The following is a 9,274-nucleotide window of genomic DNA, read 5'->3' as shown; positions in this document are numbered from 1 at the left end:
AACTCTTTACTCCAACCCTCTAACATCACCCTAATCTTGATTGTCATCGTCGTCATTAATAATGATGATTTAAGGGATAGGGGATGATGAGAGCTGCAGGGGAGGGTGGTGATGGGTGAAGGGGTGGTGACGGTTGGGCTTGGGGATGATGGCAATAGTGAAGGATGGTGGCAACTATTACGGTGGAGTTGGGTTGGGAATAGATTTAGAATTGGAATTGGGATAGATAAATTAGAAAAGATGAATGTTAAAAGAGCTATCAGACTTTTATTGTTTTTGGCAATTAATTATTTTGGCTGTATTGGCCGCATCTTTTGGTGTAACTGATTATTTTTTATTTTGGGACCAAATTGATTATTGGACAGCAAGTAGAGAAAATCGAGATTTTACGTAAAATCAAAAAAGTAAATTAAGAATGTAAAATGTAAAATCTTAACAAGATTTAAATCGTAAAATCGTCAGACTTAATACAATTTTGTAAAATCAATAGACTCATTTAAAATCGTAATATCGGAAGATTTTAAGGGTTAAATCGAGATTCTAGCTACTATGTTGGACAGTCAAAATTGTAACAGGAGTACTAGAAACTATTCCCCGAATTAGGGGTGTTTGCGATGCGGTTTGGTTCGGTTTTAAGGGAAAAAGTCATCCGATCCGAACGCTTAATTTATGTGCGGTGCGGTTTGGATTGGATGAAATTTTTTTTGGAAATCTGATCCGATCCGATCCGATTACAAGCGGTTTGGATCGGTTTGAATTTGTGGTTTTTTAAATAAAAAAAAATTAAATACATATAATAAGTTTCAACATCGAATTTTAAATAATCAACAATGACATAACAAGTTTTAACAATATCTTAAAAAGCTAACGATAACATAACAATAGAAATAAAATTATAGGTTAGTTAAAATAAATAAATAAATAAATAATATTTTGAACATAAAATATTTATTAAATAATAATAATACATGAATAATAGAAAAATGTATAACAAATTGAACATGTTATAAGTATAATTGTAAATATAATAATAAAATAATAATATTATAGCACATTGTGCGGTTTGGATTGGATTGGATCGGTTATGAAAAGTAGATCCGAAATCCGATCCAATCCAGCGGTTTGCAAAAAATAAAATCCAATCAAATCCGAATTAGTGCAGTTTTAATCGGTTTTCGGTTTGGATCGGATTGGATGAGCGGTTTAATTTGGATCGGTTTGGATTTGAACACCCCTACTCCGAATAGTCGTTTATTGTGGAATTATTAAGAGAAAATGTTAATGTAGGACAATCTACCTTGACTCGTTTTTATAGTTTACATACTTTTGTATTACCGCTTCTTACTGTTGTATTTATATTGATGCACTTTTCAATGATACGTAAACAAGGCATCTCTGGTCCTTTATAGAGAATATATATCCTAGATATTTCTAATCAATTATTTTTTATTTTGGAGAGGAACAAAAGTATTTCATTGCTACAAATATGGATTATTAAAAAAAATAACATGTATTTGGATATTTTCCTGCAACTTAAGACTTAACAAAATTAGTGTCTTATTTTTTTATTTGACATATACGAATAGTTAATAGTTGAGGGGGATTCTTTGAAGAAAAAATGGATTATGGGAGTGTGTGACTTGAACTATTGATTGGATCGCGCGGATGGATGACTTTTTCATATCTGCCACATTTAAATTTGTAATAAAATGTGTCTAACCATCAATACTTAAAAGTATAATATAAAATATGTTAGATTAATAGACAAAAAAACTATATTAAAAGAATTAAATTAATGACTAAGTAATCACAAAAAATAATAAATTTTGATGCCCTTAGTATTTTTCATTAGAAAATTAAATTTATAAATTGTTGGCTACAAAATTAATAATAAAAATAAAACTAGAATTATTTCAAACGTTGAGATTAAAAGTTAATCGAATTAAATATCAAAGATAATTTTAAAGAATTTCAACAATATTAAGAACAGAAAATATATTTTGCTTTTTCTTTTTAACAAAAAGATGCTAGTTTGAGTGTATTATTATTATTATTATTATTATTATTATTGTTATTATTATTGTTATTATTATGATTATTATCTTTTTCTTTTGTGGCACTATTTTATTATATAAAATGTACATGTATATTTTATGAGCACACAAACTACACTCTTTTGTAGATTACAATAGATAATTAATTTTCTGGGTGTTTTCAAATAAATAAAGATAGATGTAGCTTTTGATAAAAAATAAAATAAACAAATATTTTTAGAAAAGAATTTCCAACTACAAGATGCAGCTAGGAAAAGAAATATCTGCAAGGAGGAAACGACGAATTTTGAATTTCGATCTTCCATCAACTGTGGAGAATGGTGATGGCTTCAAATGATTATTCGCAAGAAATTGACATGAGAATATCCTTACCTAAACTTAATGGTTACATTTCCTCTAACTTAAAAACGAAACATGACCGTATTGATCCCCACCGGCCACCAAAATAGTTTTCTTTCTTTCTTTCATTTATAATAAAGTTGCTGATTTGTCATTGTGAGTCTCACAGAATGTTTGAGTTTTGATGATAATGATGATAATAATAAGTCCCTTCCCTTTGAAGCCAAGAGACTTTGATGGTTACGTGACTGACATGCAAAGCTTTGGACATTGTTGGTTAAGGTAAGGCACTTGAGACTTGAGAGAGAGGACATTCCATTCTGTTTTGGAAGCCAACCAACTAGCTTGTTATCTCTGCACTCTGCACCCATTTTCCTCTTAGGTTGCATTGTCCCTTTTACTTTTATTCTCCTCCTACTCTCACTCACGCTCCCAGGTAATACAATGCTTTTCTTATTTTAGTTCCAAGCAATTCATATTGTTGCTTAGTTCTCATATGTTTTAACACAAACTATAATGAATCAATCAGATTTTTCTACTTTCATCAAATTAATTTTTATTCGACAGGTATACTCGTCTTCCATATATCAAACAGTCAGGCCAGGAATTAGAAGAAAGGGGAAGAAGAATGGCATCCCTCATACCGGGAGTACTTCTCAAACTTCTCCAAAGTATGAATTCCAACGTAAAAGTTGGCGGTGAACACCGCTCCTTCCTTCTGCAGGTGATCAGCATTGTCCCTGCCTTATCAGGCTCGGAATTGTGGCCAAACCAAGGTTTCTTCATAAAAGTATCTGACTCTTCTCATTCTACCTACGTTTCTCTCTCAAAGGAGGACAATGAGCTTATCTTGAACAATCAGCTGCAGCTTGGACAATTCTTTTATGTAGATAGAATTGAAGCCGGTACACCGGTCCCAATTCTTGTAGGGGTTAGACCAGTTCCAGGCCGGCACAGTTTCGAAGGCAAACCCAAGGATTTGATGCAGATGTTAGAAGTGTCAGAGCGTCCAGCACTTCCTGATAACATTGGAGTTAATGCCCCCAAATCCCTGGACTTAGATGCCAAAGAGAATCCAAGTTCAAGGCACAAGATAATAATTAAAGAGGAAAAAGCTGGTGTTGCATCCAGGTACATGCAGGGGGTACTAAATCCAAACTCAAAGGTGAATGTCCCAGATAACAATAACAATAATAATGTCGAAAGCAAAGGAAATTATTTAGAGACTAGTACAGATGGTAAGAAGGTTGGATCCGCAAAAGGAAAGCAACAAGAGACTAAAGGTCAGGTATGATTTGCACAGGATTTCTATTTTTGAAGGCTCAATCATGTGGGGTGCAGAACTCAACCTCTTCCATGTAGCTATGGAACGGTTAAGCAAGAAATTTCTTTATCAATAATTTAATAAAGTAATGCAGCACACCCCAAAGAAAGATATTCATCGAAAGAAATCATGTTGCACTGCCATATTTTGGTAAAATTCATGAAGTGGAAAATTATTGCTTTTGCAGATTACATTCTGTTGCAATAACACAAAAATCAGTTTAATGTTGGTATTCTTTGCTAAAGAAGACAATATAGTGAGAATCATTGGTTTTAGCATTGCAGTTACTCTCAAGGACTCCAACTCAACTTGAAGCACTTTCACCAAGGCATGATGTTGCTCAATCTAACACCCAGGAGAATGCTACAGCACCTTCCAAGCGCACTTCTACCAGATACAATTTTGTTAAACAGGAAAATATGAACACGAATCTTTTTCCCAGCAATAAAGATAAAATTAATAACATTGAGGCTATTCCATGGTCCTCTTTGCCAGCCAAACTGTTTAGGCCTGGAAAGGTGCATTACTTTCCCTCACGTTCAGTATATCTTATTCTCTATAACCACTTACGACTTTACTATATTTGAGTGTTATTGATATGTCACCCCATGTCCCTAAATTAAAGATCTTTATCCTCTTTATAAAGCAATGCTATCTGAAAACTTGTGTTTATAAGATTAACATGGTTCTTTTCTTAGAAATCATATACAAACCTAACTTCCCCGCTTTTCCACCTTATCTTCATTTGTTAAGGGAATTCTTAGAAGGAAACACCTGGCCTCTCAGGTTGTAGTGGAAGCTCAAAAAGAAGCATCTGCAGCAGCAACGTTAGTCAAGTGTCTAAGGTATGTGAAACACATTAGTCGCATTAATGGTTTATCATTCATGGAATCAACACATTCTCATCAGTTGCTTTGGAAAAAAAGTGAGCTCAACAACTCCATTTGCAGTTTTCTAAAATTTAGTTCTTACCTCATTCTTTCCTTTTCAGTACTTTTGCCAATATCTGCTCCTCTGCAGCAGCAGAGAACCCCCACATCATAATGAACAAGTTCTTTGCTCTCCAGCAGCTCGTGGACCAGCCGAACAGCACAACTAAGTCGAAAGATAAATCGCTTCAGCTGTATAAAATTCCACCTCCTGCAGAAAAGGACGACAAACCTAGAAAAAAGACAGATTTAGTATCTGGTAAAAGCACATCAAAGTCTTCAAAACCCTTAATCGAATTAACAGCGAGTGAGAAACAAGAATGGGCCAAAGGGGATAGTATGAAAGAGATAAATGATCTGAGAGAGGTGTTGTTGAATGAAACAAGATCATGGTTTCTGAAGTACTTGGAAAAGACATTGGACGCCGGGTTCTCTATGGGCACCGATCCCCAGGCGAAGGGCAAGGAGAGCAAGTATATCACAGGGAAGCAGATGGAGTTGGCCAACCATATAGCTCTCACATTATCCCATCTTAAGCATGCAAACGAATGGCTGGACAAACTTAGAAGCAGTTTAAGCTCAGAGAGCGATGCGTTGGTGGAGACTGTTGACAGGTTGAAACAGAAAGTTTATTCTTGTTTGCTTGTACATGTTGACTCTGCTGCACTGGCTTTGGAGAACCGAGCATGATTGCTGTGCATGAAAATGTTTTACAATAGTGCAGTGTAGCTCCAACAATGCTATTTATTATATGTTAAATTATAATGTGATATATGTGGCTAAACTAATAAGTGACTGAATTGCCTATTAATAAGAGTACAGAAAAAGTCTTTTAAGGAACTCGTTTGTTCATCCAAAATAGAGTTGTCATGCTTTCGAACTGATCCGTTACAAGTACACTTGGAATATATAATTCATTCACAACACTTGAAATAACTTCCACTGAGGTTGACAAAAACGGATTTATTCAAGCTACTTGCAAATGTAACGATCCATGTTGGAAAGCCCTGCCTTCCAGCTTGGTTCAAGCTCCCCATTGTTTTCTAGTAGTTGGAACATTGGTCTAGAGATTGTCAAATGCCTTGTTTTACAATAACAATTTAGAGAAAAAACTGAGAAAATCCATTCCTAGTGGAGCAATAGTAAAACCTAGTTTTGCAGCTAAGAAAGTAGCCTGCTCATGTGTGTTGGTTGACACTTGGCAACCGTGAAGAGGGTGGTAAGGGTAGTAGATTTCTTACAGAACTTTGAACGGTCAGTTTTGTTCTTGTGCTGGTGAAGTTTGACAGCCAACATTAAGGTGAGTCAAATACTCTCTTTTTGAAAAGTAAGGTCTACCAAGCCATCTTTGCTTTAAAGAGAGAAAGTTACTTCAAATAAAACTAAAAAGTGATTAAATATCGCAGCTGCCTTTACATACTTTTCATTGTCTTACAGTGTGTAGTTGGAACTGAAAAGAGAATATACTAGAATATCTTCTGTGCACATAATCCTCTCCTTGAATCGGTTTTCAATATTTCAACTGCCGGATATTAGCTTAGCTTCTTTGAGAAAGGAAAATCAGGGAAGTAACACAAGTACGATAGTAGATAGAGAATACAGAATTAAAACGGGAAATAAATAGACCACCTTTGGAAGCAATGAGAAACTAGAAGAGTAGTTAGTTTAGCATGTAACACCGCGTTAGAACCGCATTTCCACCCATTGGATATACATTGACATATAGCAAGTACTTCTTGTTGGCAAAAGCATATAGCATAGTGATTGGTAACTCGTAGAGACAGGCACATGTATGTAATGCTAAAACTGTCTAAAAGTAAGATTCAATCGACCGGGGCGTAGATTAGTTTGTTGAAGCAAGGGGATGGGGGCAGTCCTTGGATGAATAGCAGAGACGCCATGAAATACATTTCTAGACTTGCCACCAAAAATTAAAACATCCCCTGATTGGAGCTCAAGCGTTTGTGCCTTGTCCACGTCCCTGCTGTCTCCATACAGAAAGTTTGCAGAGTCTCCAATTGAGAAGGATACCACTGGCAGGCCTTGTCGGAGACTCTCTTGGCTTTCATCCTTGTCCTGCCACAAGCGAATATATTCCAACACTAAATTGCTAATAATAATATTATTTATTAAGCTAGCAAGAATCATAGATAAAGGTACCTACCTGGTGAAGACCGAGGCGGCCGCTTTGGGAGTAAAAATTGACAATGCAAATGTCGGGTTTGATGGGGGGAAGTGTCTGGGCTTGGGCGATTGCGTCACGAACCAAGCGATGGAAGTCGGGGGGAATTTGGGGAGGTTTATCTCCATCGGAAGGGCGGTAGTCTGTGTACTGACTGGAGAGTGGGTCCCAGTGTCTGCCGAGGCACATCATTTTTAAATGGAGCTTAGCCCCTTCCCCATCCACATCTCCATAGCCAGGCTGGTAGAACCCTCCAGAGCCCATCCCTAACTCCCTGCATATCTTGACTATACTCACCTGATCGGACAGTGAAATATAGGACTTCAAAAGGATCATGCCGGGCCTTACCACTTGAGGAGGAGAAGGACCTCCTCCTTGTTTGCGTCTTTCTCGGTTGGTTACCAGCAGTGGTGGTTTCAAAACAACAGTTGCTGCAGTTTGTTTAGAAGGAGAGGGGCGGGGGCAAATATCGAAAGGATCATGTGAGTGAGGCTGAGGCATCTTCATATTCTTATCATCATCCACTGAAGAGCATGTTTTTCTTCCCTCCTGCTCGCTGGCGCCACATGCAATGTCTCCGTCTCCGGTTGCAGCAACCTAATCAATTACCAACAGAACATAATTAATCTGCTTCCAATTGGATTCGATTCCAATAGAAATTAGAAACGAACAGAATTTGCATTACCCTTGCCGGCTGGGAAGGATTGAATGGCAATGGCGTACTGGGAGACCAACCACGGCCTCTGCGGTACATTGCGGACTTTTCATTCTTCATTCTTCAAGTCTCAACTGATAACTGCTCTGCTTTTATTCTCTCTTATCTGTACAGCTGTACTCGTCTCTTCTCTTCGCTTCTCTTCTCTCTTTTCTCTTAACCACGCTGCATAGGGACTAGCAAATAGCGATTGATGGTCATTCCCACTTCCAACTTCCAACTTCCAAGGCTCACTACGGAACTCAATCCGTAAATCAATCTGATTAGCTAGAAATTCGAGATTAAAGCCTATAGTACAAACTACAAAGTGCCTCATGATACAAATTACAAAGTGCATTCACATAATCACATGGCCTTTCAGTGACCTAGCCCAACAACTAGGCCCATCAGTGTTTGGTTTGCGTATTGACAATACTTCAATCTCCACCATTTAGACTTAGCTTAGTAAAGCTTGTCGAAGAAGTATTTGTGTTTTTTAAAGCATTTTGTGTTTTGGTAACTCATAAAACTTTATTTGTGTTTGTAGTTTTTAAAAGATTAGAATACTTTTGAAAGCATATAAAATAGAATTTTTTAAAGTTGACTTGTACTTTTCAAAATTTAAAAATTTAATATAATCTTATATGTTAACTAATTTTTAAATTTGATGATTATATTTATATCTATTATAGTATTTTTAAATTTTAAAATCTATTTTACCAAACACAATTAATGTTGTTTGTATTTATTGAAAGCTATTTTTAATTTGATTTACCAAGCATAAATACTACAACTTTTAAAAAGCCATCTTTTAAAAGTTAACTTTTATAAATTACTTTTGAAAAGTAAAAATTTTACCAAACTAAGTCTTAGCGTGTGTTTGGATTGGATTTTTAAATTGAGATTTGAATAAAAGTGATTTTATAGAATTAATTTTAGGTAAGAATGAATTTATGTTAACATAATTTATATTTGGTAATTTTATATTAAAATTAATTTAATAAAATAAATATTATTTAAATAATATTAATTAAAATTATTTTTAGATAAATAATTATTAAAAAAATATATTATTAAATTATAATATTATTTTTTTAAATACATTTACTTTTTTATATTTGTTTAGTATGTTTTTATATAATATTTTTTTCTAATACTCCTAGTACTCTTTTTTTAATATGTTATAATTTTTTTTTATTATTATTATTATTATTATTTATAATTAATATTTTTTTTTTAATTTACTCTATCTAATAGGATAAATAAATTATATTATAAAAAAATAATAATAAATATAATACACAAAAATTACAATTATAAAAATATACAATATCAAATAAAAAATTAATTAAAATAAAAAAAGAAAACTCATAAAAAAATAATAAAAATTTTATAAATAAAATAATAACACATATAAATAGTAGAGTTGGTAAAAAAGAATTAAAGAAATACAAAAGCTAATTATAGGAAAATGCAAAAGCAAGGATTTGTTGGTTCTTGTTTCGCGTGTACAAGGAAAAAAAATAACAAAACCAAAAATTAAAGCGTTCAAAAAATTTAACGGTACTTTTTATCCTTTAAACACAAAAACAATCACATCCTAATTAATGAAAATAAAAAACATTGCTGAAAAGACATAATTAAATGAGAAAATTTTTGCTTCTATTTAACTTAGTATTTAAATCAACATTTTTCAATGTTTTATTTTACTAAAAATATTGACACTATAATATTTTCATACCAACTTAAATG

General features: G+C 34.0%; 2 protein-coding genes across 3 annotated transcripts; one reads left to right on the top strand and one right to left on the bottom strand.

Moving 5' to 3' along the window:
* The first annotated feature begins 2,180 nt into the window (after positions 1-2,180).
* LOC112758639 (uncharacterized) lies at positions 2,181-5,486 on the top strand. 2 transcript variants are annotated; one of them, XM_072220093.1, is made up of 6 exons: positions 2,559-2,829; positions 2,961-3,117; positions 3,226-3,681; positions 4,002-4,235; positions 4,471-4,562; positions 4,709-5,486. In XM_072220093.1, the coding sequence occupies exons 2-6, from the start codon at positions 3,022-3,024 to the stop codon at positions 5,334-5,336; spliced, it is 1,506 nt and encodes a 501-aa protein (XP_072076194.1). In that variant the 5' UTR covers positions 2,559-2,829; positions 2,961-3,021; the 3' UTR covers positions 5,337-5,486. The 2 variants fall into 2 exon arrangements, with proteins under 2 accessions (XP_025663134.1, XP_072076194.1); XM_025807349.3 differs by having other exon boundaries at positions 2,181-2,829; positions 2,961-3,681.
* Positions 5,487-6,276: 790 nt separating this feature from the next.
* Positions 6,277-7,956, bottom strand: LOC112758640 (DNA N(6)-methyladenine demethylase ALKBH1D). Its single transcript, XM_025807352.3, has 3 exons — positions 7,514-7,956; positions 6,811-7,425; positions 6,277-6,722 (listed from the first exon to the last, which is right to left on the bottom strand). Exons 1-3 carry the CDS (start codon positions 7,601-7,603, stop codon positions 6,447-6,449), a joined length of 981 nt encoding a protein of 326 aa, XP_025663137.1. The 5' UTR covers positions 7,604-7,956; the 3' UTR covers positions 6,277-6,446.
* Between the last annotated feature and the right edge of the window lie 1,318 nt (positions 7,957-9,274).

Source organism: Arachis hypogaea, chromosome 16, assembly GCF_003086295.3.
Source record: "Arachis hypogaea cultivar Tifrunner chromosome 16, arahy.Tifrunner.gnm2.J5K5, whole genome shotgun sequence".
In the NCBI taxonomy this organism is placed as follows: domain Eukaryota; kingdom Viridiplantae; phylum Streptophyta; class Magnoliopsida; order Fabales; family Fabaceae; genus Arachis; species Arachis hypogaea.
Note: the sequence above shows the minus strand (reverse complement) of the source record. Positions and strands in the feature narration are given on the sequence as shown.

Excerpts from the sequence above, each read along its gene's own strand:
- LOC112758640 (XM_025807352.3), bottom strand. The coding sequence starts at position 7,603 with ATGAAGAATGAAAAGTCCGCAATGTACCGCAGAGGCCGTGGTTGGTCT. Across the intron at positions 7,426-7,513 it reads ATCCTTCCCAGCCGGCAAGG|GTTGCTGCAACCGGAGACGG; the intron begins GTAATGCAAATT and ends GTAATTGATTAG. Across the intron at positions 6,723-6,810 it reads GCCGCCTCGGTCTTCACCAG|GACAAGGATGAAAGCCAAGA; the intron begins GTAGGTACCTTT and ends CGCTTGTGGCAG.
- LOC112758639 (XM_025807349.3), top strand. The coding sequence starts at position 3,022 with ATGGCATCCCTCATACCGGGAGTACTTCTCAAACTTCTCCAAAGTATG. Across the intron at positions 4,236-4,470 it reads AACTGTTTAGGCCTGGAAAG|GGAATTCTTAGAAGGAAACA; the intron begins GTGCATTACTTT and ends TCATTTGTTAAG. Across the intron at positions 4,563-4,708 it reads ACGTTAGTCAAGTGTCTAAG|TACTTTTGCCAATATCTGCT; the intron begins GTATGTGAAACA and ends TTTCCTTTTCAG.